The sequence below is a fragment of the Carettochelys insculpta genome, chromosome 1 (genome assembly GCF_033958435.1).
Source record: "Carettochelys insculpta isolate YL-2023 chromosome 1, ASM3395843v1, whole genome shotgun sequence".
Lineage (NCBI taxonomy): Eukaryota > Metazoa > Chordata > Testudines > Carettochelyidae > Carettochelys > Carettochelys insculpta.
The window spans coordinates 322,386,258-322,408,018 of NC_134137.1; the positions used below are offsets into that span (position 1 = coordinate 322,386,258).

At 42.7% G+C, this 21,761-nt stretch overlaps 2 protein-coding genes across 4 annotated transcripts in view; one reads left to right on the forward strand and one right to left on the reverse strand.

Annotated features, from left to right (window-relative positions):
• Positions 1 to 6,546, forward strand: part of TWF1 (twinfilin actin binding protein 1) — a 49,697-nt gene extending 43,151 nt beyond the window's left edge. Inside the window, exon 9 of the mRNA XM_075014232.1 lies at positions 2,258 to 6,546. Within this exon, the coding sequence (XP_074870333.1) occupies positions 2,258 to 2,428 (171 nt within the window). The 3' untranslated portion in view covers positions 2,429 to 6,546. The remainder of the gene's footprint in view (positions 1 to 2,257) is intronic.
• Positions 6,547 to 12,664: 6,118 nt separating this feature from the next.
• IRAK4 (interleukin 1 receptor associated kinase 4) overlaps positions 12,665 to 21,761 on the reverse strand; it is a 30,292-nt gene continuing 21,195 nt past the window's right edge. For all 3 annotated transcript variants that reach the window (XM_075014341.1, XM_075014321.1, XM_075014331.1), the window contains exons 9-12: positions 20,187 to 20,370; positions 19,036 to 19,098; positions 17,233 to 17,391; positions 12,665 to 17,140 (exon numbers count right to left, since the gene is read on the reverse strand). In XM_075014341.1, coding sequence (XP_074870442.1) covers positions 17,108 to 17,140; positions 17,233 to 17,391; positions 19,036 to 19,098; positions 20,187 to 20,370 — 439 coding nt within the window. In that variant the 3' untranslated portion in view covers positions 12,665 to 17,107. The remainder of the gene's footprint in view (positions 17,141 to 17,232; positions 17,392 to 19,035; positions 19,099 to 20,186; positions 20,371 to 21,761) is intronic.

Sequence of the window (21,761 nt, forward strand, 5' to 3'; positions counted from 1 at the left end):
ACAAATGTAGGGTTGTTCATGAATTAAGGGCTTACAGTGGTTCAGAGGCTGGATATGAGTCAACAGTGTGCCCTTGTAGCTAAGAAGGCTAATGGCATATTGGGGTGCATTAGGAGAAACATTTCCAGCAGATCTAGAAAAGTTATTATTCCCCTCTACTCAGCAATGGTGAGACCACATCTAGAGTATTTCATCCATTCTGGGCCCTCCAGTATGGAAAGGATGTGGATGTATTGGAGCAGGTTCAGCAGAGGGCAACGAAAATGATTATGGGGCTGGAGCACAAGACCTGTAAGGAAAGGCTGAGAAATTTGGGCTGCTTTAGTTTGCAGAAGAGAAGCATGAGGGGTGACTTGATAGCAGCCTTCAACTTCCTGAAAGGGGGCTATATAGAGGATGGAGGGAAACTGTTCACAGTGAGTGTCCAGGGAGATTGAAGTGTTCTCCCACAGGCTTCTGTACATTTACTGTTCCTGATGTCTGATTTATATCCATTTATTCTTTTATGTAGAGACTGTCCAGTTTGGCCAGCGTCCGTTGCAGTGGGGCATTGCTGGTACATGATGGCCTATACCAAAAACTCACGGACCACTATGCTTATCTACATGCCTCCAGTTTCCATCCAGGGCATACTACACGATCCATTGTTTTCAGCCAGGCACTAAGGTACAACTGTATTTGCTCTGATCCATCAGACAGACACAAACATCTACGAGACCTTTACCAAGCTTTCCTCAAACTACCATACCCCCCTAAGGAAGTGAGGAAACAGATTGACAGAGCCAGACGGGTACCCAGAAGCCACCTGCTACAAGACAGGCCTCGCAAGAAGAACAAGAGAACACCACTGACCATCACATACAGCCCCCACCTAAGGCCTCTCCAACGCATCATCAGTGATCTGCAACCCATCCTGAACAATGATCTTTCACTCTCACAGACCTTGGGAGGCAGGCCTGTCCTCGCCTGTAGACAGCCTGCCAACCTTAAACAAATCCTCACCAGCCACTGTAGGTGTCAAAACAGTAACTCTAAGCCTGGAACCAATCCCTGCAACAAACCCCGCTGCCAGCTCTGCTCACATATCTACACCAGTGATATCCTCACAGGACCTAACACCAACCATACCATCAGGGGCTCCTTTACCTGCACATCTACAAATATAATATATATGCCATTATGTGCCAGCAATGCCCCACTGCAATTTACATTGGCCAAACTGGATAGTCTCTATGTAAAACGAATAAATGGACATAAATCAGACGTCAGGAACGGTAATGTACAGAAGCCTGTGGGGGAACACTTCAATCTCCCTGGACACTCAGTAGCAGATTTAAGGGTGACAGTCCTGAAACAAATTTTAAAAATCAAAGGGAGAGAGAAATCTCTGAGCTGCAATTTATTTGCAAATTTGACTCCATTAACCAAGGATTAAACAGGGACTGGGAGTGGCTCGCACCTTACAAAAGGATCTTCTCTGCCCTAGGTGTTAACATCTCCACATTAGATGGAAAATGGGCCATATCTCTTCTCCCTCCTCCCCGCATCTGACCTGGTTTCCCCGCCCCCCCCCCCCGCCCCTTCATACATACTACTGATAAAGGACCTTTTCCACCCTGACTGAATAGACCTTGTCAGCTCTGGCCCTCCCTTTTACTGGGAACCCACTCTTTAAATACCCCTCTGAAACAACTCTCCCACTCATGCATCTGATGAAGCAGGTCTTTGCCCACGAAAGCTTATGCTCCAAAATACCTGTTAGTCTATGAAGTGCCACAGGACTTCTTGCTGCTCTTGAAAATACAGACTAACACTTCTACCTCTCTGATACCGTTCACAGTGGTGACAGATGGCAGAACAAGGAGTAATGGACTGAAGTTACAGAAGGAGATACGTAGGTTAGAAATTAGGAAAAACTACTTCACCAGGAGAGTGGTGAAGCACTCAAATGTGTTACTGAGGTGGTGGAATCTCCATACCTCAAGGGTTTTAAGTCATGGCTTGACATGGTCCTGGCTGGGATGATTTTAGTTGGGGCTGGTACTGCTTTGAGAAAGGGGCTGGACTAGATGACCTCCGAGGTCCCTTCCATCCCTGGAATTCTATGATTCTATGACACTGGACATGAATTACTGGTCAGCAGTTCAACTTGAATGCTGAACCTTTTTCTTTGAATGTATTTTTATGGTTCAGTAAACATAAACTCACAGGTTAAGTGTATTTTTCATGACTTTAACGGTCTCTTCCTCCTTGGCAGATTGAAATAGATAACGGTGATGAGTTAACTCCTGACTTCCTTTATGAAGAGGTTCACCCAAAACATCATGCACACAAGCAAAATTTTGCTAAGCCGAAAGGTCCTGCAGGAAAAAGGGGAATCCGAAGACTAATTAGAGGCCCCGCAGAATCTGAAACACTTACTGATTAAATCCATTGTTTTCACTGGTGGTAATGTGTTACAGTAAGAGATGAAAAATTCCAATTGTTAGTAATGAACTGAAATCATTCCACACTGATGTATGCTAGAAATAAGCCTTATTTTTCCACAGCACTTATCTGGCTCTGCCACTTTAGAGTTTATATTGTCCACATACTGTGGAAGAGTTATTAATCAGCTCAACACTAGAAAAAGATAAACTAGTAGTGCTCTTTAAATTATTAATTATTTAATAGCTATACACTTGGTCACCTTCTCCTGATCTCTGTACTGAATTCTGATTTCCTGTAATTTGCAGTGAAGTCTTACTATTGGGCTAAATGCCACTGTGAAGCTAGATTTGCAAACATTTATTCACAGGAGTAGCCTGCTGAAACCGGTGAGACTACTTGTGTCAGTAAAGATTTGCAGGAGTGGATTTTGTGGCAGTGTTCCAAAGACTTATTCTTTTGCTTGCAGCCATCTTGAAGCAAAACATTATATTTTACGTAATGTCTATCTCTAAAGGGTTTCTTCAAAAAGATGATGAATGAAACTAGTATACGTGATGCAAATATTCAGAAATAGAATATTTTTCACACAGAGTATTTGACTGAAAGTAACTTCTAGTTTTGTGGAACTGTTATTTAAAGAAATCTGACATAAAAAGCACTGAATTGTTGACAATTTTATACTCTCCTTAAATGGTTAAATACTACGTGATCAGGTTAACACTACAAGTTTGCATGAATCAGTGCATTCAGTCGATTAGGGAGCTGCTCTGTAATCACTATACTAAGATATTTCTAAATTATACTGGTAAACTATATTACCTGAACACTCTGGTGGAAAAAAAAATTAAGCTTAGAAAAGGCTTCAGCTTCACAATACTGAATCAGGTCTTGAGAGAAAATAAATTTGGTTACAAAAGGTTTTCCAATGCATTTGCCATTTCTACTGCAGTGTAATGAATTCAAGATGTTATGATGATAGCTTTATTCCTTGAATGTTTTGAAATTTAATAGCATGAACATTTACAAATCCAACTTCTAAAAAATACTGCTGGTTGAGCCTTAATATGTTCACTTTAATTCTTTTTTCCTAAATCATCTAAAATAAGTCAAGAACAGTCTAATTTGCTTAAACTAGATGTGATCTGTTCAGTAGAAATAGCAAAAATACACTTCAGAATAAGTAGGTAAAAAAGTATAACATGTCAGTTAAGTTCTAGATAAGCTTACATAATTGAAATTTGCTTAAATGTGACAAGTGATCCAGTGGGCAAAGTATATTCCTAATAATTGGGTGGGTTTTTTGTTTGTTTTAAGATCTAAATATCAGCGGTTCTCAGGTCTTGAATCATTTCATGATACATTCTGGGTGTTGGGCATGTATGCTGACATCTGGCAGCATCACAATTATGCTTACGTTGTGGGGGAAATATTTTAATCTCCTTTTCTGTGGAGATAATGCATTGACACTAATACTGCCGGGGTGATTTATCTTAGCTCCACCTATTAACAATGGCTTGTTACTTAATCTGTTGATACACTGCACTGAACAATCTGAAGACTACAATAGAGACTTTTTCATCTATTTTATACTGCAATAAAATTTTACATTTCAGCTATTTTTTAAAAATTGTACATAATGCGCTGTATCATGCTATTCAATGTATTTCTCTGATGCTCAGTTGATTGCCTTCCATTCCCTTGCTGATTTGATCATCCTTTTTGTCTCTCTTGCCCTGGTGTAAGTGACTTTGTATCCAGAGTTGCTCATTCACAGGTTTTTTTTCCCCTCTTCACCCTAAGTACCCTCAGACATGCTCATGTTTTAGAATAACAACATAATGCCTGTGTAATACTTTGAACAAATCACTATAAAATTGTTTGTTTAAAATAACTGAATCAAGAGCTACTTAGTGTTCTCAATTCTATTTTTTAAAAGCTAGACGCTTGTGATCAAAAGCACTGTTACCAGTGTAACTTCAGAAACGCAATTCAGCAGTGGAAAAATTTTTCTCACTGTTTCTCTGTCAGGAATTTTATTAATCCTGTACTTTGTGGCTCAGTTGACTCGTGCCTTTAAACTTTGAAGTGGGAATATTAAAGACCTTCATATTTTTGGCCTTTTTTTTTTTTTTTGATAGTCTAGCAGGAGATGTGTCAATAGTATTACCACACTGCAGTCCTAACTAGGTGAGGAATAGAAATTTTACTTGGGATGGATTTTTTTTTTTTTTTTTTTTTTGCTTTAAATATAATGTTAAAAGGAAAATAGTGATAAGGCTAGCTGTAGTAATCTACAACTCAAATAGAACGTATCATATGATCTGTTCATCTGTGCAACTCTCTGAAGTCTGCAGCTGAAGCTTCATTACTGCAGTCTACTCAGTGGCACTAATGCAAAAGGGCAGGAAAACCCAATTTCTGTCTAGTCTTGTTGCAAAATTATAGAACTTGGTAAATTATCAAAAAAGATTCCTTTTACCACAAAATACTCCATATAGGTCTTTTCTCTTCCCCCTAGTCCTGTGTTGCAGGACTTTCTTTATAACCTTTGTGACAAATACTGCAAATGCATGCAAAATCTGTGGGGTCCATTTTGTCTCAGGTGTACAAATGGTTGATGCACCATTCTGGGCCAGGAATTATTGTAACTATAATAGGTGAGGTTTGCCGCAGCTCTGCCAGGAATTGAAAACAACAGGGAGTGACTAAGGCAAATTGTTGTTTGTAAAGACTTCCAGAGAGGTACCACCCTGGGGGAGGTTTGGTTCAAACTGGCTCTTTCCAGAAATTGAGAGCCAAAGAAACTGTTCTGAAAAAAAAAAAAAAAAAAGAAAAAAGATTTAAAACAGATTAGAGGCCTTTTTTCTGATCCAGAATATAGGCAAGATCATCTGTCCAAGGGCGCTGACCATGGCATGGGGGTTGGCAAGACTTTGGCTAACTAGGGCTGTTTTAGACTGGTGGATGACCTCTTTATGCTTTTAGCACCTGTATAAAATCTTGTTTTATTGTGCAATGCTTTAACCTTAAGAAATAATGTTCTTGCTTAGAAAGACTGAGCTGGCTGTATGCTGTCATAGTCTTTGGATAGAAAGTATAGCAGAGGCAGAGATCTTCAGACAGATCACTTGCTGGGGTCATCACAGTGTAAAACAGGCAGCTGTGCAGCCTTAACTGTCCTGGTCAATAGGGAGAGAAGTGGGCAGCCTGAAGGGGTCATGGAATGGGGAAGATAGTTTCATGATAACCCATCAGCTCTATATCAGGAGTAAGACTTGAGTGGGGCCTCAAGGCCTAGGGAGAACAGTCTTCTCCACTTACTGAAATAGATGGGAAGCTGTGACTCTCTCATCTGCATGGCTTAATCAGACTGCTAATGAACTCACTGTTACAAATCATCTCATGGGCTGTTGTGGAGCCCACCCAAAGCCAGCCAGTCAGACTGCAGCCTTTCATATCAATTGAGGCATACACTATGTAGTCTTGTCCAATATACAACCAACATGCAAGGTGGAATGTTGGTCACTTCCTTCTGCACCCCAACCCAGAAAGACACAGCCTCTGCTTAAGGTGAAATACTCTCTTGGAATTGGATGTTGTGATAAACACTAATGGAGTTGAATAGGGCCTGATGCTCTGAGTGCTGAAGTATTCACCTCCTACCATATTATCTAATTTGTCACATATGTTAGTTCAACCAAAGCACCTAGTGGTTTCTGGTTAATATATTCTTGTCAGTGAATGCTTAGGAGCAGCACACCAATAACAGCATTAATGAAATCCTGGACGACTGTTTGGTCCTTGAAATGTTACTGGTCATTTGACGGTTGAATGATTCCTTTCTGAAATGTTTGCCTTTCTAAAGCACATAGGGATATATGGAGCTGCTGGAACAAACGAATGTCTGGATAACAACTCCTCTAGCTTAATTTAACAGAAAAAAAAAAAAAAGGTGGTGATTAAATGAAATTGTTTTTGAAATGCCCACAATGCAAAAGGTTAACATGGGAAAAATGAGATTTTTTAAAATTGTGTTAGAGGTTTTTGTAATCAAGCTGTTAATATCATTTGCGCTATGCAGGCATCTAAAAATGATTAAAATATTGATTATGAAAACGTGTGTGTGTGTAATGTGTAACACCATCTAAGAGTTCAGTTAACAAACCTCTTCCTCCTGTTCTTTGTAATTTCAGTTTCTCAAAGACTGAAGTTTTGGTTCAGTGCTATCTGGTTTTCTGTTGTATCTTTCAGCAGCAATTTGCATTACAAAATCATTGAACATAAGCATGTATTTGTAAATATATGATTAGAAATAGCTTGGGACAAAAGCATTGTTGAGGAAAGAGGTATGCTGATTTGAAACAAAATCTTCCAATTGCTGCTGCTATCAGCTTGCTGGAGGACTGAGGAAGGAGTAGGCTGCTGCTTCTGCAAAGCAGCAGAGAGAGATTCATGGGGGTGGGTGGGTGAAGTTTCAGGACATTTCACACCTTTAAAGAAAAATCTGAATTTATAAGTATCACTATGGCCCCCATGCAAGAGACACTGTGGCATACTTCAGCAATTGCAGTTCAGTTAAAGTCCATTTTAGACTACATGTGGGAATATTAAGACAGCAAAAATTGATGTTTCCCAATTTTATTTGATCACAAAACCCTATTAAACTCAAATTTTACAGAACCCCACTCAAAGGCCCTATCCCCTCCCCAGCCCCCAAATATGCCCTCCATCCCCTAGCTTTCCCCCCTGCATCCTGAGGATTAACTACCTCAGCTTCAAACTAGCCCCCAAGACTAATGCATCCATGGCATTGGCTGAGGAGCCTATGCCAGGTAGCCATATGCACCCAGTGGAACAAAGGCTGGCAGGGGTGAGCCAAGCCCCACCCACTGGAGGCATGTGGTCACTCAGATAGCCGGGTGAGTGAGGGGCTCTCTGCAGCTCCCTGCCCCACCACCGCTGAAATAATGGAACTAAACTCACTTGGTTTAACAGCCGGATCCCTCCTGCCAGCTGTTACACCAATTAAATTTAGTTCTACTGTTGCAGTGGTGGCTGGGCAGGCAGCCATAGAGGAGGCAGCTAGCGTAATGGAATTCTCACAGAACACTTTTCACTTCAGGGAACACCGGGGCTCCGTGGAACACAATTTGGGCAGCACTGGATTAGATGATGCTGAGCTGAAATTCGGCCTAAAATGAAAATAGTTTAGAACTTCATTAGAGGATTACTGAAATTGAGAACAATTCTGGTATATTAGCACTCCATCAATCTGTCCTGGCCTCTTATCACACTGCCTTTCTGACCACCTGTGAAGAAATCCTGTTTAGGAAGTTGGAAGGTGATGCATAAAAATGGAAGGAAGTGTCCAGAAAGAAGGCTGAGGTAAAGGTCAATTATAAGTTAGTTAAAATGAGGTTCGAGTGGCATGATGAATCTTATCGTGCACTCCTGCAACTCCCTACTCTAATAATTTGGGAGAAGGATGCTGTCAGGGCTGTCTCCTCACTCAGACACTCCAACTGCAGAAAGTTGCAGCCTTCGAAACCCTTTAAGAACACTTGCTTCTGCAGGCTCTGCTTAAAGCTCCCCATGGTCACAGATTTCCTGCCCCTGGGTTGGTAGACTGCCACCACCCAAGTGAGAAAACCCCACTTAAATCTAGGAAGACACACTTAGGATGCCTTCCTGTGGGATAAACACCATGCTCTTAACCCTCCCTCAGGAGAGACCTTGGAAACAAAGTGCTGTAATCTGATAGCTGACCTTCCAGTCCAAGGTTGTGTTTCCCAAAATAAAAATAACCTGATCTCATCTAATTAAGCATTTTCTTGCTTACTTACATATCCTTATGCTGATTATGATGCAGCCAGGAGGTTTACTGGATTCATTCCAGCTGCTTAGGATGAATTATTTCTCTCCTCTGCAGCAGACCCACAGACAAAAGCCCTTCAGACTGCAGTTGTTCTCAGTTCAAAATAATTTCTCTGCCTCCCATTGGCTTACCTGTCAACCCTCCACAGAGACCCCTCTTTTAACCCTTTACAGGCATTCATTCATGACAGCTGTCTGAGGGGATTTTCTAGCTGGTCTGAGAAGGACCTGTCCCTTCTCGTCTTCCACTCCACCACTGCTTCAGGCATTTGTGTCCCAGGGGATGAGAAGCACAATGGGTCTTGCCATTGGTCTTTTGAGTCACATGCCTTGGACAACTAAATTGTGGTGACCTGTAGGTCTTCATGACAATGACATACAGAAAGATTTGGAACGTCTGTTAAGACCTGCCAGCCTCCTTTCCAAGGCAGAATCATCCTGGGCTGCTGGTATGAGTAGCAGGCCATCTTAGCTATATTGTGTAGATTGTGATATAGCCACATTACTGCTCTGAAGAGCCTTACCACAATTTTAGGGCTTGTCTGCTTGAAATGCTACAGGGGCACAACTGCCCAACTCTAGGCTTCAGTATAGACACTACCTATGCTGACAGGAGGGATTCTCCCATCGCTGTAGGAATCTACCTCCCAGGGAGGTGGTGGTTAGGTCAGTGGAAGAATTCTGCCATCAACTGAGCACTGTGTATAGCTGGGGTTTGGTTTGTTTAACTGTTGTCTGGTAATGTAGCTAATTCCCCCAGGCTCCCCCACACACGCACTCCGCATAGCACAGCTATATTGAGAGAAGACTGCTTCTGTTGACATAGATGATATTGTCCAGAGAGGTGGAGTTCCTACATAGACAGAAGAAGCCAGTCTGCATCTGCATTATGACAACACAACCATGTTGCTGTCCTACAGTATGTCTACAGTGCAATAAAATACTTTTCTGGCCTTCATCAGCTGACTGGGCCTCAGGGGGCTATCAGAGTGCAGGAGGTAATGAAATTTCAGTTGAAATCAGTAGAATATTTTCTGCAAGATATTTGGTTTTCTAGCACCTGCACTAGCCTAACCTAAAGTGCCTTAGATGCATGGGCTTAAATACTGACAAATAAATCTCAAAGCTCATGGGGTTGTATACAATAAACACTAGTGTATACTTACAACTCGGTGGCCTTCCACCCTGCCATTCTGATGTAAAAATGGACAAAAGTGCTCCAGTTAGAAACAACCAGGTTAGTGTAATTGACAATTCCATCTTCTGAGGCTGTCACCTATTGCTTACAAAAAGTAAGGCATATTGACAATTTGAACATCATTTCCCTTAGTTTGAAATAACACCACTAATAAGATGTACTTTCAGATTATTGTTTTCCAATTTCTTGTGACTACAGTGATACTGAAAGTAAATGCTTCCTAGTTATGTCAATACAAATATAGCTAATTAATAGTTAAAATTCTAAACATCTTCAGTATTCATAACTGTTTGTTCACAGTAATTCATTCATGTCCAAAATATCCATGTAAGATAGTGAAGCATCAGACCAGCTGTTACTATTCAACTATACTTTGAATATAAACCTTTTAAAAGGCTTAATCAGAACATAAAACAGCTGTCATGTATCACTTTAAAGACTAATAAAATGCACTGTAAAGTGCTACATCACTGCTGTTTTGTTTTGTTAGAATACAGACTAATATGGCTCTCTCTCTGTTACTACATCAGAACATGTAATTGAATTTAAGTGGAGCGGTTCTTAAGATGTACAACTGCTCTTTACAAATAAAAATACGTTGTGTAATATGGCAGTTTAAGCATGGAGGTTATGCATGTTAAGGAAAGTATTTGGAAAACTATCATTGGCAGTTGAGCCTATTAAGAACAGCTATTTTACTTACATGACACTTTTTAAATTAAAAACTGCCTACACATTTGTTTGGCCCTTCAGCTTATAGGACCAAGAACTAGGTTATCTGTTAAAAGAAAAGAAATTTGAGTAGTGAATTGATTCACATACTTGAAGTTATAGGAAGCAAAAGAATTCATGCTATCCACATTTAAAACTGATATAGAAGACTTCACTCCTGTCCCTGCCTGTACTCACCTCATTAATATTGATGGCACTACCTGTCCCTTGAATGTTGAGTTGATTCTAGTCCCATAATTAGATTACAGCATTAAAATGACTTGACTTTGTTTTGACACAATCCACCACTATTAAATTTAGTGTCGTGGAGGAGCCAGTGGTCATGGTACCTGTCGGTACCAATGACACCTTAGGACAGGTCTAGGAGAGAAGCCCTGAACACCAAATTTAGTTTGCTAGGTAAGAGATTGAAGTCAAGGACCTCCTTGGTAGTGTTCTCTGAAATGCTTCCAATTCCATATTCAGGGCCTGGTAGACAGAACTGCAGGGTCTCAATGTGTGTATAAGATGATGGTGAGAAAGGAGGGGGTTAGATATATCAGTAACTGGAGAAACTTTTGGAAAAGGGAGTGTCTATACAGGAAGGATGGGCTCCATTTAAACAGAAAGGTCGCAACATTTGTGAATTGAACAACCACAAATTCAATTATTCGTGAGTGGCAGGGTGAGTCAGTTTCACTTTCCCATGGTGGGCTCAGCGGGTGGGTGGGCAGAGTGAGCTTTCCAACAATGTAGTGTAATGCAATAAAAATACACAATTATGATTCAGGCTTCAGAACAATGAGGTCAAATTAATTCACTTTTGTTAGTGGAAATGTAAATTTATTCTTGGGAAAAATGGTGAAGAAGGCTGTCTTTGACTATGAATGCCTTTATACAAAACACATTTCATTTCTTTGTAAATTACCTATTTGTTAATTAAAATATCAACAACAACAGAAAACCATTTAGTTTGCCTTTGAACACAAACCTTCCAGTGCCCGTAGTGTGGTGCAGTGGGGTTGCTGCAGCAGGGCCTTCTGCCCCAGCCTCATGCCGCAGCAGGAGCCTTCATGCCAGAGACTCCAGCTGCTAGCACTCCCCCCACAGAGCCCCAGAGAAGTGGCAGCCACCAGTGCTTCCCCCCTCGGAGCCCTCGGGAAGCGGCAGCAGCCAGCACTCCCTCCCCCAGCCCCTGGAGGGCCCAAATATGGGACAATTAGTCCCTCTTAAAAATAAGTAGCGACACCTCTTTGGCCTCCCAAATACAGGACGGATGGTCACCCTACTTCCGAGCCCCAGCAACTACTGTATTTGGTATTCATGAAAATTAAACATTCACAAGGGTTCTCAACACCAAACCCTCGCAAATGTTGTGACCCTACTGGAAAATGGAACCAGACTGCTGGCACTTAAAATGAAAAAGGTCAGAGAGCAGTTTTTAAACTAAGGGCTGGGGGGCGCGGGAGAAACAACAGGGGCGGAAGAACACATGGCTCAGACAGAGACATCCCTTAGGGGAGAGCCTATATATTCTCTATACCCTAGTAAAGAGGAGAGGATGGAAGATGATAAATTATGGATAAGCTTTGAAGAGAAACAGTCAAATGAAGAGTCCCGTTTGATGACACACGATGGCAGACAGCTAAATAGTGACAAGCGCTTATACACAAACACTAGGAGTCTAAAAAATTAGATGGTGAACAGCAGTGCCTTGTCTTAAGGACCATATTGATAAAAAAGGCATCATACAATTAAAATTAACATCCCTGTGGCAGGAAAAACACCATAGCATCCCAACACTATAGCATTTAATTTCAGAAAGATGAAGTAAACAAAATAAGGAAATTAGTTAAAAAGAAATTAAAAGGTAAAGTGCCATAAGTGAAATCCCTGCAAGTTGTATAGAAACTTTTCACAGACATCATACGAAAGGCTCAACTTAAATGTATAGCACCAGTTAAAAAACATAGTAAGAGAACCAAAAAAATGCCACCATCAGGATGATTTAAATCACCAGAAATAATTGATCTAAATCAAGTTACCAAAATATCTAAGGCCATTTCTACACAGGCCACTTCCTTCTGAAGTGGCATGCTAAAACAGGTAGTGAAAGATGCTAATGAGGCGCAGATGCAAATTCCCCACACCTCATTAGCATAACATCATGTGATTTGGAGTCCGGAAGACGTTCTTCCGGACTCCAAAACGTCGTGTAGAAGCATGGCCACCGGGGGACTTCCGGAGGCCCCTTCTTCCCAAAAATTTTTGGGAAGAAGGGGCCTCTGGAAGGAGCACTTCCTTCTGGAAGCCTCCCTAGGGACACACTTCTACATGGCATTTTGGAGTCCAGAAGAACGTCTTCCAGACTCCAAATCACGTGATGTTATGCTGATGAGGCACAGGGAATTTGCATCTGTGCCTCATTAGCATTTTTCGCTCCCTGTATTAGCATGCCACTTCCAAAGGAAGTGGCCCGTGTAGAAACGGCCCAAGACTGTGCTTACAGTGCACTGAATTTTATAGCAAGCTCCTTTAAACTCACTGGCACTTCTGTGTTGAGAACACAAGTATAGAATGGGGTTCCCTTGGGAAAGCTGAGTTACGCTGAAGTACAACAGGGAATAGACTTATAGCATCACCATTGTGGCCTGTGGCCATGATATTCCAAAAAAGGGGCATGTGTTACCTATCTGTTTTGGAGTTTGTCTGTGGTGCTATGTTTGTGCAAGTACTCTTCTTAAATTGAAAGAGCTACGACCAGAAAATTTGGTATGTAGCTTCCTCTTACCCTAACTTAGACCAGGGTCAGGGTTTGATTGTGCCTGGGAAGTGGGAAATGCCTGAAATCCCAGTGTTTTCCAGAACACAGAAAGAGAAGTGGCAGAAGGTGGAGGGAGGTGAAAGGGAGGGGCACAGACAGGAGAGGCACTTGGGGCAGCTGCAGCACCAAAATGTCAGGGATTTTTATCCCTAGGGCATTATCGTCCCCGTGTGTCAGGGGAAACAAGCCTCTGGCAGTGTAAAAATCAATGCAGGCACATGGAAAAATCTAAAGTTACATAGGCTGCCATTTAGCAGCCCCCTGCAGTGGTCACTCTGAGTCAGTTGGTTTCCCCAGTAACCTGAACTCATGAATTATTCATGAATGAAGGTTTGAAATAGAGTCCTCTGATTGGCCCAAGGTAAGCTTTTCTAGCACCTTCGGCCAGGCAGAGGACCTGTTTGAAAACACCTGTCTGGAATTTTCAATATGGTAATCAGGTAATGAATAATCATGAGCTTGGTCTATAAATTCAGGGCTGTCAGGCCACTCAGCGGCCCTTGGGGACACAGGTGAGAACCCTGCTACTCAGTACAGGGGAGCATGGTGGCACAAGCTGCGTCTGTTGGACCCTCAGGCCAGGCTCTCAGGAGCGAAGGAGCTGAAAATCACCTCAGCATTCGCAGCACCTGTTGCGGCACAGACCACAGCGGACGGAGGCCTAAGGGGACCAGCAAGCCAGAAGCGGCGCCAGCGCCTCAGCGTGCCTCACCGCTCCTGAGTGGCGCGCTTGCATCGAGGAGCAACAAGTGGGCTCCTTGGAGTACCTGACGGGTGGCGAACTGGCCCGCAGCTTTGGCGGGGGGTACTGTGTACCCAACAGGGAAACCAGGAGCCCACCAACACTGCATCATCACCATTGCTCCTCCCGTCGTCGTGCCGCATGTGTCGCTCTCTAATTGGCTCACTTCACCGAACAAGACAAACCACCTGGATTGGACAAACACACCGGACTGGACAGCACGCTGGACAAGACACGTAACTGTATCTAACAGACCCGTGGCAAAGCCCCGGCCTTTTTCCCTGCTTTTGACATTCTACATACATTCAAGAAACACTTATAGCTGTGGGCACTGGGACCCCTGACAGGGGGGCGGGGGGTCGCAACCACCGCCGTGCCGCTCTTCTAGCAGGGGGAGGGCAGAGCCCGGGGGTGTGACCCCTTGCGGCCGGGCCTAAAAGCCCATTTGGCCCATATTAGGGCACACTTGATTAAAAATATTACTGATTGATTAGAGACAGTAATTATATAGGGTTACTAAAGTCATTAGTTAAACAGAATTAATAGAGTAAGAATCTTAACTTGTAACCGTAAGGCATAAACCAAACCACCTTGTTCCCTTCCCCCCGCCATATTTTATCGCGGTGCGGGTCACGAGATCCCCGGGAAAAGGCTGAGGTTTAAGGGGGTTGGCTACGGGTAGGATCCCCGGCAGCCTCCACTGTCAGCCACTTGGGCTGGGAGTAGCGCCCCGGCCCAGACTCCCTTTATCGTCCCTTTCTTCAATTCACTAACGAAACTCTTTTGCTTTGCAGTTAAATAAAGATAAACAAACAGGTGTTCCTTATGGAGTTTACTATAACAACTATAATTGTAAGTTAAGCATAGTTAAGATAGTAATTAATATGAGTAGGCTTATGTGTATGTTTTACTGTTGTTGTTGTTGCATTTTTGCTTGTTGCCTTTTTTGTCAATAAATTAGTTGTTAGTTGTACCTTGTTGGTCTGTGCCTGAGCCTTGCTTCCTGTCCCGGTCACTACCTGCTAGGGGAATAGCGGGGACCTTAGGTGCACTTACATTGTCCCCTATCAACGACTGCACACTTCCCCTCTTCGGGTGGGTGGTTGGGCTCCCCCGGGAACCGTGGGTCCTAGCGCCCGGCTCGCCTGCACTATTTCGGCCACCAAGCAGGGAGAAACCACCGGTTGCGCAGCACAAAAGATGCCCCAAAGATGAGGTAAGTAGCTCTCCCACCTCAAACCCAGAGCCTGCCTCCACATTGGAGAATCACAGCAGGGGCTGACTGAGGGGAAGGCAGCCCCCTAGACAGCCTGCAGGCCTCAGGAGAGGGTTCTGGAGGCCAGGGGCAAGCCCTGGAACTTGGGCCTATTCAGATAGTCTGTAGGCTGGGGAGGGGGTTGCTGGAGGGGAGGAGACCCCAGACATCTTGCAGAACACAAGGAGCAGCTGATGAAGGTATTCCACTGAAGCCTGCCCCCTCAGACAGCCTGCAGAGCGTCAGGGGTCAGCTGGAGGGGTGCAGCCCAGCCTGGTCATACAGCCTGCAGGCCATGGGGGCAGGGGAGAACAGCCCTGTGGAGCTTATTCTCTAGAGACAGCCTGCAGGCTGTGGGGAAGGGGACGCCCACTGGAAGCGGGGGAAGTCCCCAGAGCCTAATCCTCCCCCAGGCATTCTGTAGGTTGCAGTAGGTACTGGAGGTGGGGGCAGTCTCCAGAGCCTGGACAGACCAAACAGGCTGTCCCCTGCTCCCTTGCTGCTGGAGGCAGCTCCCAAAGCTCCACTCTTCCAGGTCAGTGCAGGGGAGAGGAAGGGAGGCAGCTGGAGACAGGGATCAGCCTGCAGAGCATTGTCCCAGCCACAACAAGCTGCAGGACAGGCAGCCACTACCCCAAGCTAAGACCCCCTGGAGAAGCTGCAGGCCTAGGGCGATAACTGGAAGCCAGGGCCAGCCTGCAAATCCCCAACCCCTGCCCTCCCTCTCAGAAGGAGTCACTGGATGGGGAATGCAGCATCCTTCCCAAACATCCCACATGGATGTCTGTGAAATGGTGTTTGTGATCCAGCGCCTGAGACAGCACAGAGAAGTAACACTTATGGTTTACGTACTCTTTGGCAAGGTGGTCTGGTGCCAAGATAGGGATATGCATTCCATCCACAGCCCCACCACAGTTCAGGAACCTCCTCGCACATCGCACCCCCTGCACATTTCCCAGAATCACTATCCTTTGCAGAAGGCTACTGATTGTCCTGGCTACTTAGATCACAGCAGCCCACACTATAAATGTACCCATTCCAAACTGATTCACAGCTGAACGGCAGCAGTCTGAGGTTGCAGGCATCCTCACGGCTATTGCCACTTGCTTCTCAGCTACCAAAGCGGGTCTCATTCTGGTATCACTGCGCTTCAGGGCAGGAGAAAGTAATTCACAATGTTCCATGACAGTGGCCTTATACGTGTGAAAGTTTGGCTGTCAATGGCCATAACTATGTGGTCCCACTAGTCTGTCCTTGTCTCCCGGGACCAGAATCGGCATTCCACTGCATCAACAGGATCCACTATTGCCAGTATATGCCATTTGTTCCACTCAATGAGCTCCTGCATGTCTGTGTTCACGGCCTCTCATTCTTCCTCGCTCCAACAGTTCCTGTCTAGGCTCTGTAGGAACTGCAGCATAATGTGTGAGATGTTTAAAATGCTTGCCACAGCAGTTTGCAGCTGAGCAGGGTCCATGCTTGCTGTGTTTTACCATCTGCTCAGACAATTAGGGGAAAAAGCGCACCAAAACTTGTCTGCCATTGCTTTCAGGCAAGGAGGGAGGGAGAAAATGAGTGCAGTGTGGGAGGCTGATGACATGTACCTGGAATCATCCACTCCAATGCGCTGGTCCCATCAAGCACTGGGAACATAACCCAGGATGCAAAGGTGCAACAGGAACTGTGGGATGGCTACTCACACTGCATCACTCTTCACATTAAAGGCAGACACACTACTGGGGACGCACTCTGTTGATCATACGTCCACAATAAAGACAGGCACCTTTGATTTTGTAATTTCGGGTGCTATAAGGTTGAATTTGTAAGTATACCCTAAGACAACTGAAGAAAGTCTTATGGAAGTGAAGTATTCTGACTTATGGGTTTAAGATAACTATTATTTAATCAGACATCAATTCCCTTAAATAAGTAATGCATAAAGTCTTGGAAAAAGTTCCTTGCCTGATCTGTCAAGGAAAAAGACATGGTGGTGAAAGGCCAACAATAGATTGCACATACAGGCCACAAAAGCCTGGAATATAGGAATAGCACCAAACTGGGAAGAAACAGGTATCAGGCTACTATCTCTTGTAGATGCTGCTGGACCTGCAAAAATAGAACAAATATGAATTAGTTGCATTACCACCACCACGCAAAACACATGCACTACACAAACCTTAAAATGAAAACACGTGTACCGTCTTTATGTCTGGCCTCCTGTTCTTTTTTTCATTCAGACACTGACTAGCAACTGCATACATTTTGTCAATGGAAGTGGTATCCCAATCGCTCATTTTTTCATCAACATAATCTTCAATTGTTTTTTCCTCGTCTTCAATTTCTTCTTTGATACTTAACTGTAAGAGAATTTGGTAGTGTTGAAACTGTTTTGAATAGAACTTTTTTAAAGGAGCAGCATGGTTTCAGCTCATGAGTTCTTTACATTTTACTGAGTGATAATGTGTGTGAGATAATATTGTTTATTGGATTAACTTCTGTTAGCAAAAGAGATTAGCTTTAAACATGGGCAAGAGCCTGTACACACATATGCAGATGCCCAAAAATGCCACCATGGCTAAAGAGCAGAGTAAAAAAGGCAATTAGAGACATAAAGGCATACTTTAAAAATTGGAAGTCATTTCCTAATGAGGACAGTAGAAAGGAGAATAATCTCTGGCAAGGAAAGTATAAAAGTATAACTAGGCAGCCAAAATAGAATCTGAGGAGCAACTAACAAAAAGACAAAAATTAACAAACATTTTTAAAGTACATCAGAAGCAGGAAACCACTCAATCAATCAAAGAAGCACTCAAGGAAGAATAGGTCATTGTAGAGAAGCTAAATGAATTGAGTTATATTACATGTAACCTATATCTCACATCAGCCTCCATACCAGATGGCTAGAGGATAGGTAATGTAATGACAATTTTTATAAATGACTACAGAGGCAATTCACAGGCCAGTAAGCTCGAGAAAGAAGGGATCCTGAATTATTTTTGAAACAGACTTTGGTACAGCAACTGCATGCACTGTCAGTACCTTGTTGGTGGCAAAGCTCGGAGTTCCCCAGACTGGAAACTAAACAAACTACAGAATACTAGAACTGGAAGGGACCTCAAGAGCTCATCAACTCCAGTCGCTTGTCCTCATGGCAGGACCAAGTACCATCTATATCATCCCTGTTAGGCAATTTATTCTAGTATTTAACCACCTTGACAGTTAGGAAATTTTTCCTAATGTCCAATCTAAACCTAAACCTAAATCTAAATCTAAATCTAAATCTCCTTTGCTGCAATTTAAGCCCATTGCTTCTTGTCCTATCCTCAGAGGTTAATTTTTCTCCTTCCTCCTTATAACCTTCGTTGAGTTACTTGAAAACCACTACCATGTCTCCTCTAAGTTTTCTCTTTTCTAAACTAAGCAAGCCCAGTTCTTTCAGTCTTCCCTCATAGCTCACGTTCTCTCATTCTTTAATCATTCTTGCAGCTCTTCTCTAGACCTTCTCCAATTTCTCCACATCTTTCTGGAAATGAGTTGCCCAGAACTGGATACAATACTCCAACTGAAGCCTAATAAGCGCTGAGTAGAGTGAAACAATGACTTCTTGTGTCTTGTTCTCTACACTCCTGTTAATGCATCTTATAATCATGCTTGCTTTTCTTTTTGCAATGTTGACTCATACTTGGCTTATCGTCTATGACCCCTTCCTAAAGTACTCCATCCTAGGGTGTCCCTTCCATTTGTATGTGTGAAATTGATTATTCCTCCCTAAGTGGAGTACTTTGCATTTGTTCTTACTGAACTTCATCCTAGCTTCCTCAGACCATTCTTCCAGTTTCTCCAGACCATTTTGAATTCTGACCCTCTCCTCTAAAGCACTTGCAACTCCTCCCAGCTGGCTATCCTCTGCAAACTTGATAAACATACTCTCTATGCCATTATATAAATCAATGGTTATATATAAAACATTTCTGGGATGAGGATAGAAAAACAGTCAGTACCAGTAACTGTGGCTCCCGATTTTCGTCTATAGGTGAAAGCCCCGTTATTATTTCCAGTAAGACCTACAAGAAAAGCATCCAGAAACAGTTAAAACGTAAATAATTGGAAATCAAGGAACAAGATTCTTCAGTTTTCATTTATAACCATTTCAGGTGCAAGTACCTTGGATCATAGCTTGTGTAGAAGAAAGCATTTTGGACATAACTAACTGACTCTTGATTCTCTCATTTCCCCATTTTTGGAAGAGCAGGTGAACTCCTTGACATCTCTTACCCCACATCTCCTTATGAGGTTCTCCATTTTCTCCCTCTCCTGCCTGTCTGACAAATATTGTTTTGCTACTCAATCTCTATTTCCCTTCCACTTTCACTTAATGTGCAGTATGGGCATTTCCTAGAGTTCTTCCCCGACTCCGCAAGGTGGTATTCGTACTTTCTATTCACTACCCCTTTGCTCCATAGCAGATGGTTGGTGTTTTCAGGTACTTAAACCTTTCTTCCTTGTCTTTCCATCTCCCAAGCTGACAGTCAGAAAGAAGGAATTGGCAGCTCTTGTGATGCTGAATAAATTTTCCAGAATTGGGTTTGCCGCTTTCCTGAGCATTTCTCAGGTATAGCAAGCAGCACTACCATGCCACTTATACTGATTTAAGAGCAAGCCAGGTATGAGGGGTATCAATTCCCCTGCTTCAGCAGGATAATTCATTCAGAATTGGACTTGTTTGTTTAAATGCAGATAAGTAAGAGAACTAGTTACTTGTTCTAAACTGTGCATGTGGAAAACAAAGTTTAATATATAAACGTGACTCATTGTAAGGACTGTACAGCAAGTATTTAAGCTAACTGGAACTTAAGTTTGTGATCTTACATTGATGTTTTATACCATCAAACTCACTTTTCAGCAGAATAGCAGCAACCAGTAGTAAGATTTAGACGCCAGCTGTAATTAATTAGCATTTTCAAGTACCTTCGAAAAGAACAACAAAACTAACATATTTACTCTAAAAGGTACAAAGTGGTTTCTTCAGTAAACACTTTATATGCAAGACAAAGTGGTGACAAATGGTGGGTCTTCAGTTTCATTCTGGCTTATAAACATGTATCATTTATGAAGATGACATAAGTACAACAGTTTTCTATTTGCTACTCACCACACCAAAACTGAAAATATCAGATTTGGGTGTTATCTCTCCACGCAGAGCTTCGGGTGCCATATAGGCTGCTGTTCCCACAATTCTATCAGTCATGATGGTTTGTGTGAATTTCACAGAAGCCCTTGCAAGTCCAAAGTCAGAAATTTTTGGCACAAAGGATTCATTTAGTAAAATATTTGCACTGAAAAACAAAAATAATGTTCTCTGTCGTAGTGGAGTAACTACATTTTCAATCATATTTTTTAAAAATGCATTTAATTATCTGTACCTGAACTGTACGCACTTTTTAATTGATATTTGGAATCTGTAAAACTCACTGAAGTTGACTTACGGTAGTAAGCAATATACACGAAAGTGATCTTTGATGGCAATCTACCATAAACTATCAAAACAAATTGCTCATTAAGGGTATGTCTATATAGCAGCTTTATTTTTGAAATAGGCTAGCCATGAGAGAAGCTGCAGACTCAAAACACTGCCCATAGATCCTCACTTCTGCTGCTAACCACCATCTCTCGAGACGAAAAGGTGCCATATTCCAGAATAGCTTATTTCGAAATAACGTTGCTACACACAAAAATGAATTTAAAAATAATGCTTTGCTATTTTGAAACACAGAGTCTATGCACACAGAGGGTGTGTCGCCACGTGCCACTTCTTCTGGAAACTGCATGCTAATGAGCCATCTGGAAGATGCTAATGAGGTGTGGATGCAAATTTTCCACACCTCATTAGCATATCGGCACATGGTTCGGAGTCTGGAAGAAGCTCTTCCAGAATACAAAGTACACATGTAGACATGCAGCCCACAGGGATCTTGGGGGAAGAAAGGGCTTCTGGAAGGAGAGTTTCCTTCCAGAAGATCCCCGCAGGCCACACGTCTGCATATGCACTTCGGAGTCCGGAAGAGCTTCTTCCAGACTCCAAACCATGTGCCGATATGCTAATGAGGTGCATAAAATTTGCATACATGCCTCATTAGCATCTTCCAGATAGCTCATTGGCGTGCTGCTTCCGGAAGAAGCGGCACGTGGAGAGACAGCCAGAGACTATTTTGAAATAGAGCTACTGGACACACTATGGCTTATTTCGAAATAGGCTCTATTCCCTGTCTGACCAGCACCTATCTGGAAATAGGTGATATGCCTTGTAGAATGAGGTATACGGATTTCAAAATAAGCCAACTGCCATTTCAAAATTATTTTAAAATAGCAGTTGCATTATGTAAACAGTATGATGGTTATTTCAAAATAATGGCAGTTATTTCTAAATAACTTTGCTGCGTAGGCATACCCTAAATAAATAAGTAACAGGCTGACCAGCAAACTAATCCATTCACGAGCTCTTCTTGAGATTATTAGGCAGCTAACTAAAGAACAGAAACTACTTAAAGGTTACTAATCCTTTTACATTAACATCCCAAAATTCTAGGCACAGCTTGAACATTCCTTCCAGCAAAACTGTACAGATTTCATAATTTTAGTAAAGTACTTGATGCAGAATCCTCCACAAAACCCTCTTTCTTCTGGAGAATCTTGGGGGAGGGGCTCCAGCCTGGCTGGAACCCTGATG